We start from the raw sequence: 26,167 nt of genomic DNA, 5'->3' as shown, positions 1-26,167 counted from the left end.
ATATTTGGTGATATAGTGCAGGTTTTTCTTGCTATTTTAAAGGGGTTGTATCATTTTCTTGTTCCCTTCTCTTTGTTTCTATATTTCTGATTCATAGTGTATTTGTTGCTTAACCAAAAAAAAAGCAATTGTCCCTTGATCATGTAGTATGAAAACATAATGTAACTACACTGTGCAAAATTCATGAATTTTTTATATATATATATATATATATATATATATATATATATATATATATATATATATATATATATATATATATATATATATATAAAAACGTGGATTCATTTATTATTAATGTGTTAGTTGTTACCACTTATTTTCCATGCAAGTTTTAAAGGTAAAACAGCAAAAAACTAAATAAAAAATGGGTAATAGATAATGAAATATGATCATAAAAATTATTAAAATCATGATAAATTCTGAAAAAAATGTAGTTTATAAGTAGACTTCATGGGGGAAAATGAAAGAATAATGATGATACGACCCCCTTAAAGTCATTTCCTTTTATTCCTATTATGTTTTAGATCTGACATCTGACTAAATGTATATCAAAGATCCTTGAAATATGGCAAAGTCTATATAACAAGACTTCTACATTCACAGTGACACAGTAGATAGTTTTTAGGGAATGGCTTCAGTTATCTAGAGACACAGTGGACACGGTGGTTCCATTAGCGTTAGCGGAGCTGCTGGTGGTTGCGAGCGATGCAGAGCTTCCGTTGGGGACGGTGTCACGTGATTTGGCCCGTGGTATCATCAGTTCCTCTTTGTTCCTCTCAGGTTTGATAAGCAGCACATAGCACTTGGGGATGAAGATGCACGCTAGCAGACCGAAGCTGGAAGCCAAGATGGCGAAGATTTGCACCGCCACCATGAATTTCCCCCGCGTGCTCAGGTAGGCAGGCACGAAGGAGATCCAAACGATGAAAAACACCAGCATGCTGAAGGTCATGCTCTTGCCCTCGTTGAAGTGGTCTTCCAACTTCCGTGCCACAAAAGCAAAAGCAAAGGCCAGCACAGCCAAAAGAATGTCGTAAGCAAAGATGGAGCAGATGAAGATGATGTTTCCAGGGTCGCACTCCAGGATGATCTTGATGTTCTGGGCGGCTGTGTTCTTCACGGGGTGTGGAGGCATCAGAATCAACCACACGGTGCAACCCACCGCTTGGATCAGGGTGCACACTATCATTATCGCCCTCTGGTGCCTGGGATGTATGGGGTCTACGTCATTCTTCTGAGGAATAGCTGGAGCGATGACTGCAGTGTCGGGACTCTGCTCAGATGCCGCTGCTGCTGCTTTGGCTTTTTTCATAGCAGCTTTCACGGCTTTCACGGCTCTGGCTCTCAGCATGAGCAGAGCAGATTTGCCCATTAGTGAGGAGAGGCACAGAGCAAAGCCCACGGCCAAAGCCACCTGGCTGGTCATGCAAGACCACATTTGAGGCTCACCGAGGAACACAATAGAGCAGAGGAAGGTTATCACTAAGCCCAGCAGCAGGGAGAAGCTAAGCAGCGGGTCGTTGGCATTCACCAAAGGTGTGTTGAGGTGCATCAATAAGATAATCGCAACTACTATAGTTGCCAAAGCCCCGAAAGCAGCAATAGCGATCAGTGTGATTCCAAGAGGTTCAGCGAAGTCCAGGAATTCAATGGTCTTTGGCACACACGTATCGTGATTGGCATTGGACCAGTAGTCTTCATCGCACTGGATACAGCCTCGTGCATCTGTTGGAAGTGCGTGAGTTGTTCAAATTCACTGAATGGTCAATTAAAAGTAAACAATAAAAAAAAAATCCCAATGACCTGTCGTGTTAGAGATCTCTCCATCTGCGCAGGGGATGCAGTCAAAGCAGCAGACTGGTTCTCCCTGTCGGATTCCCATCCTGGTGCCGGGCTGACATCGTTCACTACACACAGATCGTGGTGCCTGTAATACAAGCAGAACAGCATAGAAACACAACAGTTTTTTTCAGTTGTTAATCTATGATTATCTAAGATTCTAAATGCAATAATGACAAATTATGTTACAATATATATATATATATATATATATATATATATATATATATATATATATATATATATAAATTAAATGTTTAAATGTACCAAACACCAAAGGTTTTTATTTAAACTTTTAAATATCCTAATTGATTAACAGCCTTATTGTTAAAATATTTGCTCTATTTTATGACTATACTAAACTACACACATCACTTAACAAAATAATTCTCACCTCCAGAATATCATTGTTCCATATGATGGAGGCATTATTGATGATCAACCTGTCCTCAAGGGGAGCTGTACTGTTGTAGTAACCAACGTGGTTATATGTAATCTCTCCTTCTGCATCACCCTGCCAATTTAGGATTTCGTAAAAGCCATCTACGTCACCATTATTGAAGTATATCTGCTCTCCAGTGTGAGGAACTTTGTATCTGAGATTTTTCAAGTAGTACATCAGCTAAAAGGAAAACACACAATAGTTACAAATGAGGCGAAAAAAAAAAATCTACCATCACTATCAATAGCCTCGTTTCCATTACAGATTTGTGCAAAACGTACAAGAAAAACAATACTTTATAAATGTCTAGAAAAATTATTGTGAAATGACAGCATTTCCATTAACCATGCTACACGCCTAAAACATAACCTTTTGCGAGAAGTCATGGCAATGGATTTTGTACGATTTGACAGATTTTTTATATACAGTACTTATTAAAAGGAGGTATATGAGTGTATCTTTACAGAAGCAGCACAGAGATATTCTAGAAACATGTGTGATGTGACTAAAATAAACACAAGCATTGACTAAAGTTTTTAATCTGCTTCAGTAGCCGTATCCACAGATGTGTCCAGTGTAAACTATTATGTAAGCATTAATGGCAGGTAAAGCCCCTTATACTATAGCAAGCACATATTAAGTGATTTTTGGGGATAATATTACATTAATTGTAAAAAAAACATCTTCATTGCAGTATTGCAATTATTCCATTTTCAAATTGCTTAAATGTGAGCGTATAAACTTTTTGCAATACTTGGAAGTTTCAGCAAAATTGACACATTTCCATTAGGCATATTTTTAATTTGCAGTTTACATTGGCACAGTTTTAAAGGTAATGGAAGCATGGCTAATATGTGTCGTACCTGCCAAGGCTCAAATTTCGTAATGTCAGCACATGTGTTGTTCTCAAATGGTCCACTGCCGGGTACACATTCCTCTAGGTTATGAAGAGCATGCGCCACAGCATATACAGCCTTATACACGTTATATGTAATCCTCAACTGCGACACGTCTGTGAAGGTATTCTTTAAGTTCTCCAGCATTTCTTCTCCAGTGCATCTCTTCGTGCCTTTCAGTATCTCCTTATAATTCAAAGTACAGTTGAAGACTATTCGCCAAAACTCTTCTGTCAGAGTGTCATTATACGGACTAACGCTAAGCAGATGCTCTTTTAGGCCAGGTATATCGGCACGCTTAACCGCAAACCCTATTGTACCCCCTAGAACAGGCAGTATGTCTGGGTGACGAGAGATGGCAGCTGACGTGACCCAGGCCTCGCTGGCGATCCAGGTACGGTTGGTGACGTTGTTGCGCATCAGTTCCCCCACTAGAGGGCTCATATCTACATCGGAGGAGAAGACCACGATGATCTTAGCTGTGGAATCCAACACCGTCTGCACAATGCGCTTGATGGCTTCTGGGTTCCTGATCTTAGGGAGGGTTTCGGAGAAGGATATACAAACACCTGCCTCCTCCACCACCTCCTTGAACCTCTTGATGCCGTATTTCCCATAATCGTCCTCAGCTGCGATGGTACCCACCCAGGTCCAGCCAAAGCGAAGCACTAGTTTGGCCATGGCCACAGACTGGTGCTCATCACTGGGGATGGTGCGGAGGAAGGTAGGGTATTGAAACCTGCTTTCGAGAACAGAGCATGAGGAAGCGTAACTCATCTAGGGGAGAGGAAAAACAAATCCAGCTCAGTTTAAAGGCTCAGAGGTGTATTAGTTGTTGGATTTCTGATATTATTAGATAGTATTAAAAGGTAGAACAAATTAAATCTGAAACAAAGATGTGTCAAAGAAAAATCATGTCCCGCTTAATATTAGGTGGTCTTAACTATACTATGTACTTACATTTTAGTTAATCATAAAGTATATAGTAGTTAAGGCCACCTAATATGAAGCGTGACCAAAAATCTAGTTCAAAACATGTGTCAAGTTTATGGAAATTTACTTAAGGAAAGTTTAAAATGAATGGCTCTCCAAAATCTCATGTGGTATGACTATTAAGCAAATAGCAGTATTTTATAGCAGTAAGTTATTGATTTTAAAGCTGATCTTTTAGCATCATTACTCTAGTCACATGATCCTCCAGAAATCCTTTGAATATTCTGATTTGCTTCTCAAAAACATTTATTAGCAATAGTAGTAGTAGAATTGTTGTTGTTATTATTGAAAAAAGCAGAGTAACGTTTTAGTTATTTGTGTAACCCTCAGAAACGTTACGTCATTGACTGATGTCATGGGGTCCCGCTTGGGAAAGATAATTGGCAAGTGGAAGCACCTGTATTGACTACTACATGCCTTGTAGTAGAGGGAGCCAGGGCACCCTCATCTAGTTTGGTGAACACATAGGGACAGACAGGGACAGACAGGGACAGACAGGGACAGCCCGAAGAGGAGGACTCTGTACTGATACGCCTTAGCCTCGAGATGTAAAAGTATGCATCCTTCAGGTTGATGTCTGCAAAGTAATTCTAGCTTTGAAAGCATGCATTTGTGTGTCAACATCCTGAAGCCAATGAAGAGACCGGTACAGGAATCACAGATCAAGGGTTGGCCATAACCCACCGCTCTACTTGGGTATGATGACTAAGGAATAAGGATTGTAAAATTCTGATCTCATCTTGGCTGGAGTTACAGGCTCTCACCAGGAAGACCACAAATCTCTGCATGCAGAACAGAGGCATCCTTGTCCGAGTGGACAGATGTGAAAAAGGATGCCTGTGAACCTTGGCGCATGCCTGGAGAAACTGAATAGCGTAGCCGAGTTGGACTGTCCGGATCAAACAACGAGACCGACAGGGTAGTGCTAACCAGGCCCCCAGGCTGTGTAAAAGCGGTGAGTTGGCCAGGGGGTAAAGGTGACTCAACCCAGAAAGAAGAGCATCCAGAAGAAGAGACAGGCCCGATCCTGTGGTGGCGAAGTCATGCCTCGAATGTGTGAGGAAGCAGTGCGTCACCTATAAAACTGCACTTGATGCACAAAGACCAAGAGATGTAGGATATTGCTCTTTTTGGGAAAGGGTAGTTAGTGGCAGCGGTGGTAAGTGCCCTCGGCCCTCCCCCGAGGGTGGGGGCACAGATGTCAGAGTCCCCCGAGGAACAATCCCCCTCATCTCTGCGCTGCTCTCCTGCTGCTGGCTTGACGCGCCTTTTGAGGGGTTACCTCCTTAGGTGTTTCCTGGGGCAGAGCAGATGTAGTTGCCACAGGGGTAGCATCCTTGGCGATGGACAGACAAAGGCCTAGCACCCAGAACTTTGGTATAAAGCCGGGGCAAGCAGCTAACCAGCACATCTGAGGTGTCTTTACGACTCACCAAACTGCACAGGGTAGAATGCCATGGGCATGTGCTCACAGTGTGGGCATGAACCATCTACGAAAGCCATCTCAGCGTGTTTACGGCCCAGGCAAGTGAGACAGCGATCGTGAATGTCATCACAGCACATGGTCGGAAAGAGATCTTGAAAGACGCTCTCAACGACCGTGCAGCTGTATAAAATTGCTCTTTTAGCTCAGGCAAAGGACCATGGCACACAATGTGCGCGATCTGTCTGCTGAATTGCCTGTGTTGCAGACAAAGAATCTGCAGCAAGACAAATTTTCTTTCCTGTCCTTCTCCAAAGCTAAGAAGCGATCGGCTTCGAAGCAGAATTAGTGGTTGCATGCCGCTATCTTACATACCCGTATGTACGGGGGAGTGGCCTCGGCATGCAAATTGCTATTCATATTGGCCTTTTCTCCAAAGCTCAGAGGTGATTCCCAAACGGGACCCCATGACGTCAGTCAATGACATAACGTAATAGTGACTGACTGAAAGAGAACAGAATTTTTCATGTTTTTTTAACAAATAAAAATTTCATAATAACAGCACTTATCTGAAATAGAAATATTTTTATAACATTAAATGTCTTTAAATACTTTAATTAAAGTATTTATTACTATAATTATTGTAAACAAACTCCAAGGTTTTGAATATGTAAAAAAAAGCTTTTTTTATTTCTGATAAATGCTGATATTAAAAATACACATCTGTTTTAAATATAATAATAATAATAATAATAATAATAATAATAATAATAATAATAATAATAAAAGGATTACTGCTTTGCTTTATTTTGGATTAATAATGCCAGCTTGGTGAGTAGAAAAAAACTAAAATCTTACTTTCAAAAACTTTTCAAAATGTAGTATACACCTTAACCATTATTTTCATATACACTACCATTACAAATAATAAGGACATTCTCTTATGCTCATTAAGGCTGCATTAATGTTATTAAAATTGCAGCAATACCCAAAATATTAATACAGAAAATATTCTTCATTTTAGAATGTATATTATTCCTGTGATGGCTAAACTGAACTTTCAGCATCATTACTCCAGTCTTCATCCTTCAGAAATCATTCTAATATGCTGATTTGGTGCATTTCTTATTCTTATTAATACTGAAAACCATTATGCTGCTTACTATTTTTGAAGGAAACATTTCATCATTATACTCTAATAAATAGAAAGTCGAAATAATTAAATGATTTGCATATAATGGCATATAATACATCTTTGTTTAAAAAAGTATATAAGCATGTACTTTTAATAAAAGTATCAACTTTTATAAAAGACAACAAAAACTTAACAACAAAAGCTTATGGCAAACAACCAAATGAGTTTTTCTTTTCATGGATTTTCTAAATGTAATGATGCTTTTCTGTCATCAGGAAACTATCACCTCAGCATTTTTGTATTTTTAAATAAATACCTTAATATATATATTTTTTTAAATGTATTCAAGTCATGGCTTTTTTAAATAGTAATATATAAGCAATAGATGTCGTAATAGATCCATTGCCCCAAATACAGTGGAAGCTGAAAGGTACTTGTGGGAAATAGTAGAGGCCGAGTATCCTGGCTGTGGCTATGGATAGATCAGAGGCTCCGGCCCCCACCAAAGCAGAGAGAGGGGGTCCGTCCCCACAGCGGTAGTTAGGCACAGCCTCGTCCTGGCCTGTCAGAAAGGTGAGCGTTCCCTCCACGGCTTTGGAAATGGTGAAGCAGGAGTCGTAGATGACGTAGCCCAGCTCCGTATACGGTAAGATGTCTACTCTGCTGTTGATCTCTTTCAAGGCAAACAGCATGGTCTGAGCCCAGCGGAAAGTACGGAAGTTAAAGCTGAAGGGGAATGCACATGTTAGAATTTAAACAGGGTCTCCTAGACATCATTTACTACTACTACTTCAACTCGTTCGCTTGGGCTGCATGATTATTCATGTTTGATTTAACTTTAATTGGATTTATGATCTTCTTGAAGTTGCTCTCATTTCTCCCAGCATCTCCGTCTATTCGCGACATGTAATACCACGTGACACCACTAGATGTCCCCAGGCAGGTTGATTGGCTCAATAAACCGCACAACAGCTTATTTTCCATCGGTTTTATGGAACATAAAAGAGGTCCCTAGGGAGGACGAGCTTTAATTATTCCTTGGACAGCAGTTTGATTAATTTGCATGACCAGTGATTTTGTAAATTTGCCAATTACAAAGTAAAGACGTACTAAACGCGGTAATTAGGCTTTTGAGATTAAAAAAAGCACATTAATTAACGACAAGCAAGTGTGTACATTTTGTTTAAGTGCACTTTCGTGCCTATTCAAAAAGTATCAAGGAAAGTTTGCGCTATATATATATATATATATATATATATATATATATATATATATATATATATATATATATATATATATATATATATATATTTCTTACCCCTCACAATCGGAGGACTCTGGAGCGATCGTGGTGTTGCTGTCGGTGTCCGTTAGACGCTGGTGGACGGGAAACATACCGCCAATGACCACCGTCTTCTTCTCCACTTCCTTATAACCCCTCAGGTTGAATTTGGCCTTGAGTTTGCAGCTCCCCTCGGCAGCGGTGGGCTTGTAAAGGTAAGAAACTATAAATAAAAGCGTCAAAAAGCGTCCTTTGGAGCTCAATCCGGTTAAATCCATTTTTTAGCGTAGGAACGTGTAAAAGACGCGCCGCTTTGATGTGCATGTGTTTGGAGAAGAACGACAGACAGTATGAATTAGGAACGCCTGAGTTCCCGCGGGCTCCTCGGGGATCTCTCAAGGTTGCATAAGACAACCGATCAAAGGTGCTATCACATCAGGGTCAGAAAACAACCAGGGCTTCAACGTATTGTATTACAAGGTGACAAAATGCCTCTTTTTCATCTCGTCAAATTCATTGTCTATTTAGTAATGGGATCAGATGAATCATAACCGTCACGATAACAAACATTTCAACCAAAATCTGAACGCAATGTAGAAAGCTGTATAGTTGAGCTGCATTACTTACAGCTACTTTTATACCAAGAATTGTTTAAACTTCCCCATATTCTTTTTTTTTTTTTTAGGAAGAAATTCATTTCTTTATTAACCAATTAAACTGACAGCATGAAGAAAATCAATGAGTCGATAAAAACTATATTTTATTTTACAAACCAAAATATGTGTTATCTCAGAAATGGACTATATAAATTGCACTATTTGGAATGTTGAAATGTCTTCTTAACTGATTTTGATCTTTTTACGAGCGAATATAATTTATTATTTTAGGAACGTTATAATAAAAATATATATCATGTACGATTTTGATATTTTTAAAAGCAAATATTTCAATTATACAAAACAAAAACATAATTCATAATTTTTAAGTTATTGGAATAAATTACACACACACATATATATATGTTATATATATATTACTAATATTTCATCTCTCTCTCTCTCTCTCTCTCTCTCTCTGTCTGTCTCTAAAGATTTCTCCAAGAAGTGAAACAGTAAAAAAAAAGACTTTTTTTCATACATTAAAAACATTTTAATTAAAGATCAGACTACTGACTGGGACGTTTACTGCAGAGACAGATGAAGATGATGGGGTGAAGAGCGCAGCGGCATCGTGGGGTTTGATTTAATTGTGATCGGCGTGCTTCAGCTTGTTCAGTGACAGCGCCGGTGCTTGAACCTCCCCTGCTGTTTAGCTCTATAATAAGCTTGACACTGTAACTTTCCTTTCCTTTGGGATCGTGCTGTTTGTGGATGTGCTTGTCACTACATGTCCTTCAATCAGCGCGGCGACACACACACCTGAACCCTCCTCCCAAGTGAAAGCGAGAAACGCACACAAGCACACCGAGTTCACAAACACGATAACGCTTCAGTCAAACATCACTACACATCGGTTTACCGTGTTAATTTAATTTAACCTTTGACTAAACGGTGATGGTTATATAGTTTAAACAACCCGAAGAGCGGCGTCACGCGACAAGAGCGCCTTTACCTCATTTACCTCAGTGTGTTTATCACAATTAATTACTAACAGGGCTGAGAAATTAGCAAAATAATACATTTATCGCATCACTTCGACATTAACCTATGCTGTGGGAATGTTTTTGACACGATTGTAATAAAAAATGCGTTTAAAAACAGCTTTGTTAATTACGACGTAGTGTTGTAATAGTAATTCGTTCCACTAGTCGGCGCGTTTGCCACACATTTATGTCGGAGAGATCCTATATAATTCTATTAATCCCATGTGAAAATAGATAATCGAGTCATCTACAACAATTCTATTATCTAAAACAAACAATTGTGTAAAATAAAAAAATACATATAGAAAAACTTAAATCGGTAGCGGAAAAGTATAAGCTGAAGTACTAAAATGGCTGAAATAATGATAAATGGAATACTGCATATATATTTTTGCAATGTTTGTCAGAATGTTACTGCTGTCTCTTACACAGAACCATCACTAATTACTTTCGCATGCATATATTCACTTATATTTTACAGTATTAGGCGCTTTAATAGTTAACTATTAACTAAAGTGTGAACCAAATGCAAATGATATATAATCAGCGGTGATGAGAGAAATCTGAACACAGAGTTCTTTATTAAAGCTCAGTTTGCATTATACAAATATCAGTTTCAAACTGCATGCGGTGGCTTGGTCTGAGGCACAATACTAAGGTAAAACAGCATTGTTCAGGTTTAGACAAAAAAAAAAGAGAAAAGAAAAAAAAAGAGGGGGTGGGGTGGGGTTGGGGGATCAACATAGAATTGCATAAATTAAACTGAATATCGTATAATATTGCAGTTTACCCACTAGAAATTTAAACGTGTTAGTTGTATTTTTAATAGACAAGTAAAATATACACGTTAAAGGAGACACTGAGGAAAAGACATTAAGAACAAGATTTGCAATTAAGACAAGGAAGTTTATCTTGCATTGAGTTTTTTTTTGCTATTGTGACAACAGAAAGGTTTGAAATGAAATCTTTGACAATAAATACCAAGCATGTTATTCATATCACAACAATTCTCTACATCATAAATTAGACAGAGGGCTGGACACAGATCTCCATTTGAGCCCAATCAAAGCCCCCTCTCTCTATACATAAGAACACGCTTCTCTTAAAGGAGTGGAATATTAATAATAATGAGGCCACACACGCACACGCGCACACACACAAGGAGGACTGACTTAAATGTTGACAGTAACTCATGGTCCAAATTCAGTTAAGCCCAACTTGGCTCAAAAAGACTTGGCGTACTTTGTGTCCTGTCAATCACCTATTCTTCCTCCCTCTGTAAATCTCCTTTTCTTTTGCCTTTGGAAACACTATTGCTCTACCTAGCACAAAAAAAAAAAAAAAAAAAAAACAACAACAAGGCCTTTATTGGTGAAAATAAGTACACTGTTGATCTTACGCGCTTGTAAGACCAGCCCAGGCACTCAACTCAACTATAATGGTGATGTAAAATGCAAACATCAACAATTACACATTTTCTCACTTCTCACTATTCGAACGTCAGTAATCCATTTCTCGAAAAGACAGAAGAAAACGATGCAGCATAAAATAAAGTCACATCCCTGAAAAACGAAAAGGAAAAGAAAAAGAAAACAGGCACAAATTTCAGGAGGCCTCCATTTTAGGAGCCTCCTTCACAGCAAAACCTCTGTGATAAACCAACCCGTCCACAGCGTAAAAGCGGCATTTAGCAAACTGTCTGATCTCATCTGTATTTGGCAAATAAACATCGATTGGTCACGTATAAGGAGCTACTACTGCTAGTCTTTACCTTCCACTTCTGTAGAAGAGTTCAGTCAAGAAATCCAAACTGAAATCAACACTGCAATGAAGACAAGTTTATCTTAAAAGGCAGGAAGCAGCAACACTTGGAACGTAATCCTTAAATGAGTGGATTTGCTTAAAAAAAAAAGAAGAAAAAAAACGGCTTTCTTCGTGTCATGCTGCACAAGGACAGTCAACTGCCCTAAATTGATCTTTGACCTTCAGTGGCTACAACAGAAAGTATGGAGTCACAAACACAGAGCTGATGATAAAAAAAAAAAAACCTAAATCAATGCATCATTATTATTATCATCAGTGATGAGTGATGATAACAACACTTAATACCAATATTACAACCCGACCCCAGATAATGAGGCGTAACTGAAGTAGCGTCAGTTAAGCGCCAATCACAGTACAACCTGCCATTGTAGGGAATGTTCCGGTCTCAGTGGGACAATGACAGGGCGGCGTGCCTAAAGGGGATCGCAGGAGTGGAGGGAAAAAAAAAAAAAAAAAGAGATTGGGGGTGGGGGGGGAATGTAGCAGTACTGGGAAAGGGGGAGGTAGAAGAGGAGTCGACAAGGATAAATCAGAAGGTACAAAAGTCCACGGTTCTACTCCCACTCGGTGGTTCCTGGTGGCTTGGACGTCAGGTCGTACATCACTCTGGAGATGCCTGGGATTTTCTTGATCTCGTTGACCATCTTGAGAACCACCTGTGGCCAGGGGAGCATGAGTTAGTGCGTGGAGATGATGAAGGGGTTTTTATTTGAGGGTAGAATCTGATCTCTCACCTCTTCAGGGATTTGGTTGTCTGGAGTAGCAGCGATGCCGGTCATGAAGTCGCTGGTGATGAAGGTTCTGATGACGACGGACCTTCTGCAGGACGGCTGCTTCTGCAGCGGGTCACGATCAAAGTGCAGAGGGGTGAGGATGACTGGCATCTGGCTGATCTTACTTGAGTAGCCTGGACAGCAAGCAAAAATGAAAGTATATATTATAATATATGATGTTGACAACCTATCCATTTATTATGGGTTGTAGCACATAGTGTTTATAACTCCTAAACCGTGATGCCTTGATTGTTTTGGGGTATTTTGGATTTTTTTTTTTTAGGTTTGTTTCCCAATCAGGCTCAAACCAGTGCAGAAAAATTCTTAAACATGCCACTCTATGGCTACCTCACTTTTCTTTTCTTTTTTTTAGTTTTCCTGTCATTTGATGTTTATTTTGTCACGGGTTCCCCCTTATGCCACACTCCGGGTTTCGTTAGACCCTCCCACACCCAAACATAAAGTAGTGTGGGAGGTTTCTGAATTCCAGAAAAAGGGTTTTAGGATTGTCGCCTTGTTGAACACAAAAAGATATTTCAAAAAATGTGGGTAGCAGCTACAGAAAAAAGAAAGGTGAGTAAAAGTATGTTCATTTTTGCATAAACTATCCTGTTAAGGCCCTTTCATACCAAAGATCATATGAATAGAATTAAACAAAGTAAAGATAGCAATTAATCATACTTTGTAGAACTTCCTCAGATTGTTAGCATCCATTGGTATGGATGCTAATATTGTTGTCTTTATAGTTACGGTTTAAACACTCCAGTCTACAGTAAGTGTTGATTATCAAAAGGTTGGTGTTGTATTCTTTTGTACAATTATGGTTACAGACACTCATTACTTTCATAGATAGCGTTATTCATTTATTTGTAGATAGCCCTCATGTATCTATACTCTAGGTTCCGTTTGACTTAAACGGTCAAAACTGTGTGAACAACAGAAATCAAACAGTAACATTTGCTGCCTTTGACTAATGTTGTGCGACCTCAGAGATTTACGTGTGCTGAAAGTGTTTACACAGCTCTCGCAGTAGCCATAACTGTGGTGGGAGTGTTTACACACATAAAGGTTATGACAACAATGAAGCAGACAGAGGAGGCAGCTAGCTCTTACCGGACTCTCTTAAAATGGAGTGCGCTACAAAGTCTGCCTGTCTTAGCGTGCTGAGTACACCAGTGGTCAGGAAGGTGGGCGTGATGTCAGTGGGAGGCTCCTTTACGTGTGACCCGAAAACGTAAACAACTCTGGAAAGGAAGAAATGAACAAGGAATGGGAAAAAAACTTTCCATTTATAACAGAGACCAAATGAGACACATATTAAAGGACTTTAACTTGACGCTATGACAACTGTTGTACACTACTACAGTTCAAAAGTTTGTGTCATTTTTACATTCTTTTATCAAAACTGATAAAACAAAAGACTCTTTATGTACAATAATCAAAAATGTATTTTAACATGCATTTATCCCTGTGACGGTTAAGCTGAAGAACACTCATACCACTTGACCCTTCAAAACCATTACAACATACTGATCTGATCAATTTAATGCATCTTTGCTAAATAAAAGTACTAATTTCTTTCACTTGACTGTTAGAGAGTTGGATTCTCATGCTAAACGTGACCAGACTCTCAAATAATGATCTGGACTGAGTTTTTCCATAAGAAAGACAAAGACGCTCGTTTGGAGTTCATATAAGTTTTAGAAAGGCTCTTCTGCTTGCCATCAAATGGATGAACACTGCTGCGTGTATCCTGTCGCAAAACGCAGTGAAAGTGTGATAGTGTAATTACGGTGTGTGTACCGTACTTCGATAACGCGACTAAAATAGGATAATGCGTCTTAATTAGATTTGTGTTCACTTTAAATATAACTTTAGCCAGATTAAGGTCATCTAAAATCTCTGTTTACATGGTAGATTGTTAATCAGAGTATTGTCTTAAAGTGCCCCTATTATGCCATTTCCAATACTTTCATCTATGCAGTGTGTAATGTAGCTGTATGTGAACGTAAACAATCGACAAAGTTGGGAATCCAAAGGTGCAAATAAATAGTCATCCAATCGTCTCCCAAAATAAAAACATCAACTCCATACAGCCTAAACGAGTCGTTAGGAATTCAAATTCCACTTCAAACATGCGCATAGTTCTCATCTATGTTCTACATTGGCCGACCGCAAACAACTTAACTCCACCCACAGACATTTCATTTGACTGACGACTGCTTAAAGGTCTGGAGGAGTTCAGCGTGGGACGCACAAAAGGCTTGCTCTTGATAGATGCTTCAGCACCCAGATTATTTGGACCACTGGTTCCACTGAATCACAACATGTAAGTATGATAAATAAAACACGCTTATATTTCCATTTGAGTGTTCGAAATACAGAAATATGGCAATAGGCTTATCGTTTCTGATGTGACCATTTCTGAAGACCAATTGCAACAGACCGGGCCATCTCACCAATCAGAGCCAAGAGGGCTGAATCCCACAACTCCATTTTTCATCCTGTGTGCAGTAAACCTACTAGGAGATTCCTAAACAATATTTGGGGCCTTAAAAAAGGCATTATAGGGGCACTTTAAGCCTGTTGTCCATGTAAACATACAAGTCATTTTTGACGAAACAAGCACGAGAGGTTTAAAAAGAACCAATGGGGATCGTTATCAGTGAGTAAGTGGCTTGATGAGAAGACGACTGGAGCAAAGATTCAACCTGATACCGTTACCTGTTGATGGAGTGACAGATCCGAGGGATGAGTCTGGCCAGGAACATCAGCGAATCCCAGTGAGGGGCCTCTTTACTGCTCACCCCACAAACGTAACTGTATGACCGGGAGTCACCCTGCACCCAGATCACATGGAATCGAGAGTTACAACGTATTCAATCCCCCGACATCTCCGAAAAAATTCATTGTAAACAGACGTGCAGAATGAATACATTTTAACTTGAGAAGACGCCAACTGCTAAACTATCATCCAATAAGAACAACAGATCTTAACAAAACGCATAAGTACAGTGCATGACCGCACGGTATTTAAAACGTTTTGCCGTCCTGCGTGTCAGCATGTCCCAGCTCGGAGACCGTGATAATTTTAGCACAGCGTGGTCTAGCAGTAAGCCGTCTGTTAGAGGAACACCCAGCCATGCATCATCAACCAATGTGGTGAGACGCCGGCTGCCTCTGTCTGGATGCGTTCTGTCTAATGGCTTCATCTCGCAGACGTAAAGCAGCCTCGTCTGGCACTATGATTGAAAACCCGTCTATAAATACAAACATCATGAGACCCGCACACAGCAGCAGAAGAACGATCACTCTATATGCTGATATCCAGACCGGGCTGCACTGACAGTGCTGCTCTTTGACATTTTCATTACTGCAAATAACATCAAATGAAACACAGCAATAGAAAGGGAATAAACAACACTGTGTGTGTTTCAATGGAACTGTGTGTTTGAAAGGCTAACCACAAAAACTTAGACACAGGAAAATGTCATCAGACAATGATGCAGCCAGACAGGTCGTTCGGTCTTCCAGACAGAGGAGTTTGTCTTTTATAACAAGTCAACAGTCACAGTAACCAGTGTTACTTGAGTTTTATTTATTCATACATCAATTATTAGGGTTTACAGCTGTATTTTGAGTTATTTTTCATTTGAGCTTAAGTACTTTGTAATGTACATTTTTATTAGCTCGAGTTTTTTTAATGATTTAGTTCTGGGCATTGATTATTTGAGATTACTTTTAGTTTATTTTTATTATGTTATTTTATTTTTTACTATTATATATTATATATATATATATATATATATATTCTGCTTTATATAGTAATCAATTGAACAAACACTTTTTTTGCTTAAATATATACACGCATAATAAATATACACAGTGCACATATATTATGTACAAAAAAACCTTTCATTTTGCATCTGATTAATCACGATTAATCTAGCTAAGGAGAAATAAGGAGAAACTAATGCCTTATATCAAAATTATGTTCCATGAAAACTTGGATGAAAAACCTTATATCAAATCAATGGCCAATTTTATGAGCTCACTTGGCCTGCCAAATAGTGTTTCCTTTCTCTCAGTAACTCCATTATTGGACACTGTTGCATGTGAAATAAATGAATTATGGCTGAATGCATTGCGATGGCATCTGAAAATGAAAACTAAGTGTCAGAGCAAGTCCAGGTGGCTGACAAATAAGCAATTATTATGCTCACATTATAAACAATGTCTGAATGTGACTTGAAAGCAATGGCAAACAACAACGCTTACCTGAACACCGACAGTTTTAATTGGCAGCAGAAAGGCATTTAGTGAATGAAGGCTGGTGATCTGCATGAGTTTCTCTTCCTCCTCATCCGATATGCATGACTTCACTCTCTGAAGAAGGGTGTGAGGCTGAATGGATTGACATCAAAAAGATTGAGATTTTATAGCGTGCCATATATAATCCAGAGGGAACTCTGGAACGACTGTGTGCTTTCAACTTAATCAGCAAACTTACAGACTTTTAAGCTGAAGATCATCAATTATTTAAGGTCAGTGTCAATAATTCAGCCCAAAAAATAAGCAAAGTTTAAACTCGCAACACACACCTTTTTGACGCTGGCAGAGAAGTCTGTGATGATTTTTAGGATGTTGTTGGTCTCTGCGAAATCTTTACAGACGTAAGGCTCATCCGCGCAGATCACTCTAATGGCAAGGCCTGGACCTGAAAAAACACATTACACACATTTGAGCAAGGCACACGCGTTTTGAATCTTTAATTGCCATTAGTCACAAGTAATCTTTACATGTACACAATACAATTGTTACCTTTCTAAAGTTTGGCCTTTTTGCAAGCTAGCATCTATGTGAGCCCAACGAGAGCCGACGAGTGGAACACACATGAACCAACCCGAGAGGAGAAACCAAAACCAGGATATACCAGATATATAGGAAACATAAACAATGCGATGCCTGCTTACCGTTACCAGAGTTATGTAAGTAACTTTCTTCATTTTCAGCGGCTTATGCTAAAAACATTTGCGTATTAGAAGGTTTGGAAAAGATTGCATAACGTTTGAACAGCCCTATGTCAGCGCGGTCTTCGTTTACTTGCTAGTTTTCAATATTTTCGGGCTTTAAATATAGCTAAACCAAACATTTCGATCAGAGAGTTATCGCTCTGACCGACGGCCTGATGAGAGCCACTCGCTGGTGGATGGCCGCCCGCCGGCTTGGAGAGTCCTGAGCTTAATTATTAGCAAAACTCAACCAAAAATGCTATTTTAATTAGGCAGAAAGTGATGTTTCTGATGGACTTACCAGGGAAGGGGTGTCGGGAGACGATTTCTTCAGGGAGCCCGAGCTCTCGACCTAGTGCTCTCACTTCATCCTTATGGAAATCCTTCAAGGGTTCAATTACTTTACCCTACAAGACATTCAAAAGAACCAGCAAACAACTGTTAAGACCAACCGTAAGTGAGACTCCCTATTCTGTATACTACAGCCAAAACGGTTAAACATTTTTTTATATACATAAAGAGAAGCTGCGTGACTTTAATGACAGGTTAGACAAAATTAGAATACGTTGCGAGCAGGACTCGAACCTGCAACTACAACGCTGGCACCGTGGCTCAACGCAAACTTGGTAGGTGTTTAATCTTTACCTCATCTCTGAGTTTGCGGATGAGCTCTGTGTCGTTGTGGTGAGTTTTGATAACTTCAGCCTTCCCGCTAGCCAGGTGAGACGCGCTCTCAATAAGGTCTGGCCTGAGCGTGCCTTGCGCCAAGAACACATCCTCCGGCTTCAGATTCATCTCTCCGATTACCTCGTTAGCGACCTAAAAAAGACAGCGACTCAGAGTCTCACCGTTCAGCTGCAAACTACAGTACATCATCTACTAAACATTTTCAGATCACTTCATAACTCACGGGGCTTTAATGCTCTATGATAGGTTTATTCTCCAGGTCGAAGTGTACACAAGACATTTCAGGCGAATCAATACTGAAGTCAACAATTCCCCACACTAACATCATTACAGGACCATCTGATAATAATGACATCATCAATTCGGTTACTGGTCGAAACAGGATGTGGCACGCACTCGTCTAAAAAGCAGAGCTACACACTTTTACAAACGTGTCCCCGATGATTTTCCGTTTCTCTTCTGGATTGGTGGTCATGTTGAGCGTTTTGCTGATGCGTTTCCTGGGTGTGCGATCCTCCTCTGATATCGGAAGGGTCGTTGTGCCGTTGTAAAATGTGTGTGCTGCGTTTACCACTGTAAAGAAAAGAGAAAGAAACGCCGTTTTAATTGTCATTTAAAGGGATATTTCAGCTGAAAAGCAACTAAATTAACACCCATGGCTCCTGATACTATACAGATGTCTTATGAAACTAAACGAGACTGAACATTATTACTGCAACGGCAAAAAAAAATGTGTTATGGTTATCAGTATTATCATGGTACTGTTAAAATAATATGTTAAAAAGTATAGACACACAATCCACTTCAAGTTTTATATACTTTTTTGCGTTCAAAATATTTAACATGGTTTATTTTTTTTTTATAATTTCTGTATGAAACGGTAGTACTAACTGTGGGAAATAGGTAATGGATACACTCCTATTTATTAGAAATTCAAATTCTAAAAATTCTAAAAATATATCCGGAAATATAATGCATATAATTGTCAGTAGCCACAGGTAATAATTTGTGGTGTTTGATTTAAATAATGATAAAAAACATTTAATTAATCAATTATAAAAGTTAAAATCTTCCTTACTGTTCTACTGAGGAAAATAAAACAAAAAATAAAGTCTCATATCTCAGAAGTAAATTAAAAGCAAATGTTAATTTTGGGGTGAATAACCCATACATATTTATGCATACATACAAATAAAAGAAAGAGCTTTTTATCTAAAAGGTTATAAATTATAGATACCGAAAGGAACCTTCTGAATGTTACCTTTGAGTTTGATGCCGAGTTTAGTCAGTGCCTCCTCAACGCTCTGACTCTCTCTCTTTCTCATGAAGCCGTTATCGATGTGAACAGCGATCACTTGCTCCTGATTTAGGGCTTTATTCAGCAGGGCTGTGCACACAGTGGAATCTACACCACCACTCAGTAACACCTGCACACATAAACGTACACGGAGATCCTGGCTCACTTCGGACAGTAACTCTAAACCGCGTGCCCAATAAACCCACGTTCAAATACGCAGAATCAACAGTGCACCAGAGGTGACTTTGGGGGGGGGAAACACAAATCATATTACTACAATATTGTGCTCGTTAATAGATTAGAAACCCAATAAAACACTCTAGAGAGAAGACCCACTTTGCAGAAGCTCGGGGAGGAAATCACCTTGCTTTAGGAAAGAACGCTAATTGGAATTTTTAATTAGTTGCCCACACACACACACACACACACCCCCTACCCAAGCACTGCCTGGAGCAACAGCAATTAATAGGAATTAAACAAATTAGAGTATTACGGCGCTAATCACACATGTGCCTTCAACCAAACAAAAAGCTCTTCATAGATGGAGTAAGATCAATATCTCATTGAGCCCACAATAACATCCACCAAACACGCATGTATTTGCTAACCAATCAAATCTGATCTTTACTAAACGGAGATCTCTTAATTGCTATAATTACTGAATGATTCCTCTTTAAATGTGACGGGTCTAAATTCTGCTATTTCAGTATTAACCACTTCTGAGCCAGATTTGCTTCACAGCTGATTTAGCAGAGGCAAGCAAAAAAGAAGGAGAGTATTAAAATGAATCTAAAAAAAAAAGCCAGATGACCTGCAAGTGATCAACGACCGCTTTGAAAAAGATACCCACCAGAACTTTGGATTTGTCCACCTTCTCTCGGATCTCTCGGATGCAGTTCAGCTGACGGTTCTGCACCGTAAAGTTACTGCTACAGCCCGCAATCTCAAACAGGAAGTTGCGTAGCATGTCCATCCCCCTCTCAGTCAGGTCCACCTCTGGATGAAACTGAGTGCCGTAAAGTTTCTTCTGCTCGTTAGCGATGGCTAAGACGGGAAAGAAGACACGAAACGTCTTAAAGCACAAACGCCCTCAAAGAATCACGCTTTTTTTTTGGCGCAAAGCACGTCTAGGAAATATCCGTCGTGTTCGCCTACCCACCGGCAACGATGTTTCCTGACTGCGCGACAACTTTGAATCCATCTGCTACTTTATCGACGCTGTCTCCGTGTGTCAGCAGAACATGCTCATCCTTTTGCAGCCCCCTTGAAACACGGGAATGGATTTCAGGACAAGAAAACGATTAGCTTCTTTGCAGATATACAAATGATGAAGATAATAAAGACATAATAAAGAGACTTATACCTGAAGAGCGAGCAGGAATTGTCCAAAGCGATGTTGAAAACACCGTCCTCCCTCACACTCTTCCTGTGCACCGTGCCTCCAAAAACTTTATTCATCATCTAGCAAATATAAAAAAAACATATAAAGACGCTGCGGATTATTATACACTAGTTTATTTCAATTTTTCTTTTCAGAGAAATTAAGTTATTTATCAAAGTGACATTTCATTATTCTAAGTAAAGAGTTATTATTATAATTATTACCTGCATTCCATAGCAGATTCCCAGAACTGGTTTTCCGATGGTGAATATGGCTGGATCAAACCAGGGTGCATCTTCAGCGTAGACAGAGTTTGGCCCTCCGGATATAATAATGGCCCTAACGTTGGAGACGATAATTTGATACACGCATTATAAACCGATTTACATTAAGCAAAACAGAATTATAAGAATCCCAAGTGACCGAGAAAGATGGAAAGAGTCTGTCGGATCACCGAGACTAGGAAAGTTAGAATGCAAAGGCCAGATCGTCTCAGCCACTTATCTCTCCAAGTTGTGGGTCATTCTGTCCTTCTATCAGCCACGTTCAGAGTCTGTGTTCACAGCGGCTTTCTTTCCTTTTATGTCCTCGCACAGCACTCACACTGTGTTCTCTCAAGGACAGATCGACCAACAAAATAAACCAATATGACCGTTTGTCTTTAGCGACTGGTGCCTTACAAATTTCTCGAATAGTTTCAGGTCTTAAAGGAGAAGCTGGGTGATTATAACCATACATTAACGAAACGTGTTTGCAGGCCCCAGTAAAACTTCTCAACATAAAGTCTTCATTTAACTTGGAAAAGACACTCGGGCTTTATTTATAACGCAAAGTAAACACTTTGTTGCCAGGTCCACGGCGTTTTTGCAGAACCGGGCTACTTCAGCTTTGTTTTTCGTGTACTTCGGGTTAAAGTGACCCCGATAAAGTGATATTTAGCCTCTGGAATGAAAACTTGAATGCAAAACACTTGCATTTTTACCACACCGGAAAACTGCCTTTACTGGCAATCCCCCCCCTGGAAAGCGATTGGGCTAGTTTTCAGTAGCAAACGGGTTCTGCTGTGGAAACCTGGCAACCTGAACAATGACAATTTTTACTTCGCTGCACCACGCAACTGCTATTTAAAAAAAAAAAAAAAAAAAAAAAAACTACAAGCAATACCTAACCCAATAGGAGTGTCTTCCCCATTAACCACAAATTTTTAAGTTTTAAAGTGCAATTAAAGTTTATCGTTCTAAATCCATGCTTAGACTAAAAACAATGGGTCTCGTTTACTAATGATTGCATACGTTTTTCGTATTTACACGCGAATTTGAATCACGTTAACCCGTTCTTCTGTTAGCGAATTTGAAGTCGTCTAAATGAGCGTCAGCGTGCACGAGGTTAGTCATTTGCATAATACACGCCCCCCAAACGAATCCATGCAAGCACGCCGCTGTATTCCTTAAAGCTGTATCATCCATTTTTAATGGTCTAATTACTTTTCATCCACCCTGCACGTAACATACCTAATTATACGTAGGGTTCCTTAAACATGCTTATAAGGCCCTGGGCGTACGCGAACATTGCGCAGGTTTGGTATAAGCCGTTTTTGATGAATCATTATTTATTTGTGAAAATGTTAACGATGACAGCAGACAATTTAGTTTGTTTGAGAACCATTTTTTAAAACTACATTTACAGTTACTGTTCTTGGTGTGAAAGCCTTCTGCTTTTAAAGGAAGCAGGCCTCTGATTCTCAGAATGCTGGCCCGTCGGTTGCCATATCAAACATTTCTACTTTGCAATTCAATCGGGCACTTTTTAACGTGAGAGCCGAACAGCATCTACGACGGCATCTGCCTTGGCAGCGACGCTCTCACCTGAAACCCTGCTCTCTGATGGCGAAGGCTGGCGTCTCCAAAGGCAGAATCTCAGACTGTACAAACAGCTCTCGTACCCGCCTGTCGATCACTTTCCCGTACTGCGCTCCTGCATCTAGGATCACCACGGCACCCTCGTAGGAACATAAACCATCTTTAGGCTCTCCAACGATATCCAGCTGCAGACACACGCGCACGGAGAGCACAATGAAGAACACACATTACGCAATTCCCCATACTAAGCAAGTAAAATGCTGCTAATGAAATTTGTGATGCATTTAAAGGCGCATGTGACTTGAGACTAAAGATGTGCTGCTTCTGATAAATCAGTCACATGAGTCACAGGAGGTCATGTCCCGTGTAGTGTATTATAAATCAATTACTGCCTCGCACTGCACGTTGTAGTCCTTTACAAACATTTTTGGTATCAGGCATACTGATTAATCGGCAAATATTTGGTCCTTTAAGTCCGGGTTGGTTGCATTACATATAATTATGCCTATATCTTATTTAATGTGACTCTGGACCACAAAACCAGTCATGAGTAGCATAGGTATACTTGTAGCAATAGCCAACAATACACTGTATAGGTGAAAATGATCTATTTTTTCCTTTTATGCCAAAAATCATTAGGATATTAAGTAAAAAAACACGTTCTGTGAAGGTGTTTTGTAAGGTTCCTACTGTTAATGCATCAAAAAGTCATTTTTATTATTAATATGCACGACTAAGAACTTTATTTGGACAACTTTAAAGATGATTTTCTTAATATTTTTCTGCACCCTAAGATTCCAGATTTTCAAACAGTTGTATCCAAATGTTGTCGTAATCACAACAAACATCAGTTGAGAGGTTATTTATTCAGCTTTAAGATGTATAAATGTTTTTTAAAGACTCTTATGACAGGTTATACACACACACATATACATAAATAACAACTAATGCTTGAAGGGTGGGCAGTATAAACTTTTTGCACAATCATAACTTCTAAACAGAACTTGCATCATATCAGATACATTTAAAAAAAGGTCTGTTAGATTAATCAAGAATAAACGTACTACAAAAGCATGCATGTCTCACTAAAGAGAAGTACGAAACGCTCCCACGTGGTTTGTGAGTAACACGAAAACAGCGCTTTCTCACTGACTCCAGCGCAGCAGCAGCAGGAACTCAAAACAGTAGAAAAGGCCGATGAAATACACTTAAAGTTATTTAACGCGCACTTGAAAAGTGCAAACATTAACCAGCAGTCGCTTAATATGCAAACGCGACCCCATCCCCGGCGTGAAAATGCACTGGCCTGTAGACCGTCCTCAGCTCATAATAGCATGTTAACCCAAACCACTTTTCAGTCTGCGCCGTTCAAATGCATAAAGTACAAATGTTTCGCGTGAAACTCGGCGGGCCGTTCATTTCAGCCACATCACCGAGCCCTCACCAGCCGCGGCCGCTCAGCGCGTCACGTTGGTCGCGGCTAACTAGCATTAGCTTGCGCGCGCGCGAGCCCGGCTAACCGCACGCGCGAGCTGCCGTTTCTCGGTTCTGCGTGCGGGGTGAGCCTTAGAACTTCGCCTGGGGGGCGCGCGCGACCGTCTCGCTAGATCCTAAACCGCGCCGCGACATCATCCGGGCGGAGCGCTGTAGGCACACACCGACAGTAAAAAAAATTCCCCGTTGCACCGAATACGCCTCAATAAACGCACAACAATGAGCCTTCGCGACGAGCCCCGGGTCCGCGGCGCGCGCTCTAAGTTTCCCGGCGCAGACAGGGCCGCGTGTGAGCGGGGAGTACCGGCGGCAAGGACCGGTGGAGCAGTTTGGGTTCCGTACACGTTTAGGCCGGTTTACTGACCTTGCTATCCCCGTTACACAGCGCCATGAATGTGTTGTGCGGAGCGGACACCCCTGTCTTGCCGTGTTTCTGTGGTAAGCGTGTTCTCTTCCGCGTGATCGTTGACGGTGTCACCCACTCGCCTGCTGCTGGCCGCTCGCTACTACAGCTCCGTGGCTCCGCTCGCCGTCTGCGACCGCTGATAGGGAGGAGTTTGACGTTCGGAGTCAGAGAAAAGTTTCTGTTTGCTGGGGGCCTCCGGTGGGCACGAGAACCCTGATAGCGATTCGTTTAGTACTGAAGAAGAAGAAATACACCCAGAACAGGTCTGCTTGAGATGATTCCAGATTCGGCCAAAACAGATTTGACAAATAACAAATAGGTTACTGTTGTTGTCAGTCGTGTCTGCGGCAGATTTCTGTAGGTGGGCCCACGTGACTTTGATTTATTCATTTTGAAAATGGACTTTTCTTCTGTCGAACATACGAAAAGTCATGTGTTTTAAACTGGATTCTTTAAGGAACCAACAAAGCCAAACAGATTTTAGAACATTTGTGTGAACAATCTCTTTAACACAGTCAAAACTTACAACAGTTATTCAGTAATAACTAAGTAGCCTGATTCGTAAGGGTTTTGATTCATAACTTTTTGATTTTTCTAAAAGGACTAGTTCATTTGAAACACCTAGGCTAGATGTTTGCCCCGAGTGCTGCGCAAATTCAGAAATTAAACCTTGCTGTGACAATCATTGCCGGCTTTGTGAGCTTTAGGCCTATCTGAGCGCATTTACATGCTCTTTTTTTGGGGGCCTTTTTTGGGTAAATCACGTTTGATTTAGTTTACACTCACACATCTGGTCACATGTCTTAATTCAACGTCCTCAGTCACATGCATCTAAACCTCTTTACTGATTCCACACGGCTCCGCGCACGCAGTCGTTCATTATCTCACTCCTCTTTCACGGTGAAAGCATATAATGGGTTAAAAGAACACACAACGCACTGCTTTGTGCAGGATCCCGTGGATTTTAAATATCAACATTAATGCAGCAACTGAGTATACATACTTATGAGCTTTGTAAGTTATATTATGTCTATATGCATATTGACAAAATATGCAAAAAATGCATATACAACAGGCTTGTTTTGTTTTTTTCTTTTTTGTTTTACTTCTTAGTGTGATTATACACTGCATCTACGGCCTTGTGTGAATGGGACGGCTATTTCAGGCCACGGTCACATGTGTTTTAGTTTATGAGTTATGACTCTAGTTTGGTCTGTTAGGAAAGTCATTAAATTTTAATATGAGCCGGTATGTTTTGAGAAGCACCAGGAGGAAGATATGATTTATTCATGTTTTTGCCTGTGCATATCTATCTATCTGTCCATCTATCTATTTCTCTCTCTTTGTATGAATAGAATTACATTCTTAGTATAAATACGCTATGAACAACATGCCAAAAGATTAGTTTAATAGTTAAATGTCACAACTGTTTGCTGGAACTTTATTGCATGTCTGCAGATATATAGCTGCTCCCCCAAAACATTTGATTCATGCTTCAAAACCTAGTTATCGTGTAAGTAATTTGGCCATAAAATGTATTATTTTTGCCATCATGTGAGCCACACTGGTTTTTGCTCAGTCAATTATGGAAATTAAGGTTTTGCAAAAATAGATATTTAGATAGTCAATAGCACATAAAAAAAGTTTATTTGTATTTATACAGTACATTTATTTTTTGTACGAATGTATGTAAAGTAAAATCTTGCTTGTCCGGTAACTGTACATTTCATATTTATTATGTGTCTTATGAGCAAAAATAGGCCCTTTAGCAACTTAGCA

The 26,167-nt window shown here is 39.8% G+C and overlaps 2 protein-coding genes across 2 annotated transcripts; both read right to left on the bottom strand.

The window, feature by feature from the left end:
- Positions 1 to 536: 536 nt before the first annotated feature.
- On the bottom strand, positions 537 to 8,291 carry LOC122335088 (vomeronasal type-2 receptor 1). The gene is made up of 6 exons (XM_043232846.1): positions 8,050 to 8,291; positions 7,166 to 7,457; positions 3,148 to 3,957; positions 2,237 to 2,464; positions 1,807 to 1,930; positions 537 to 1,728 (listed from the first exon to the last, which is right to left on the bottom strand). The coding sequence occupies exons 1-6, from the start codon at positions 8,289 to 8,291 to the stop codon at positions 638 to 640; spliced, it is 2,787 nt and encodes a 928-aa protein (XP_043088781.1). The 3' UTR covers positions 537 to 637.
- Positions 8,292 to 10,208: 1,917 nt separating this feature from the next.
- LOC122335086 (GMP synthase [glutamine-hydrolyzing]) lies at positions 10,209 to 24,666 on the bottom strand. Its single transcript, XM_043232845.1, has 16 exons — positions 24,347 to 24,666; positions 22,495 to 22,673; positions 20,854 to 20,968; positions 20,612 to 20,709; positions 20,408 to 20,511; positions 20,099 to 20,292; positions 19,213 to 19,378; positions 18,373 to 18,524; positions 17,910 to 18,083; positions 17,566 to 17,671; positions 16,854 to 16,969; positions 16,531 to 16,656; positions 14,977 to 15,092; positions 13,366 to 13,496; positions 12,214 to 12,386; positions 10,209 to 12,135 (listed from the first exon to the last, which is right to left on the bottom strand). Exons 1-16 carry the CDS (start codon positions 24,371 to 24,373, stop codon positions 12,034 to 12,036), a joined length of 2,079 nt encoding a protein of 692 aa, XP_043088780.1. The 5' UTR covers positions 24,374 to 24,666; the 3' UTR covers positions 10,209 to 12,033.
- Between the last annotated feature and the right edge of the window lie 1,501 nt (positions 24,667 to 26,167).

This window comes from Puntigrus tetrazona, unplaced genomic scaffold (genome assembly GCF_018831695.1).
Source record: "Puntigrus tetrazona isolate hp1 unplaced genomic scaffold, ASM1883169v1 S000000715, whole genome shotgun sequence".
NCBI classification, from domain to species: Eukaryota; Metazoa; Chordata; class Actinopteri; order Cypriniformes; family Cyprinidae; genus Puntigrus; species Puntigrus tetrazona.
Note: the sequence above shows the minus strand (reverse complement) of the source record. Positions and strands in the feature narration are given on the sequence as shown.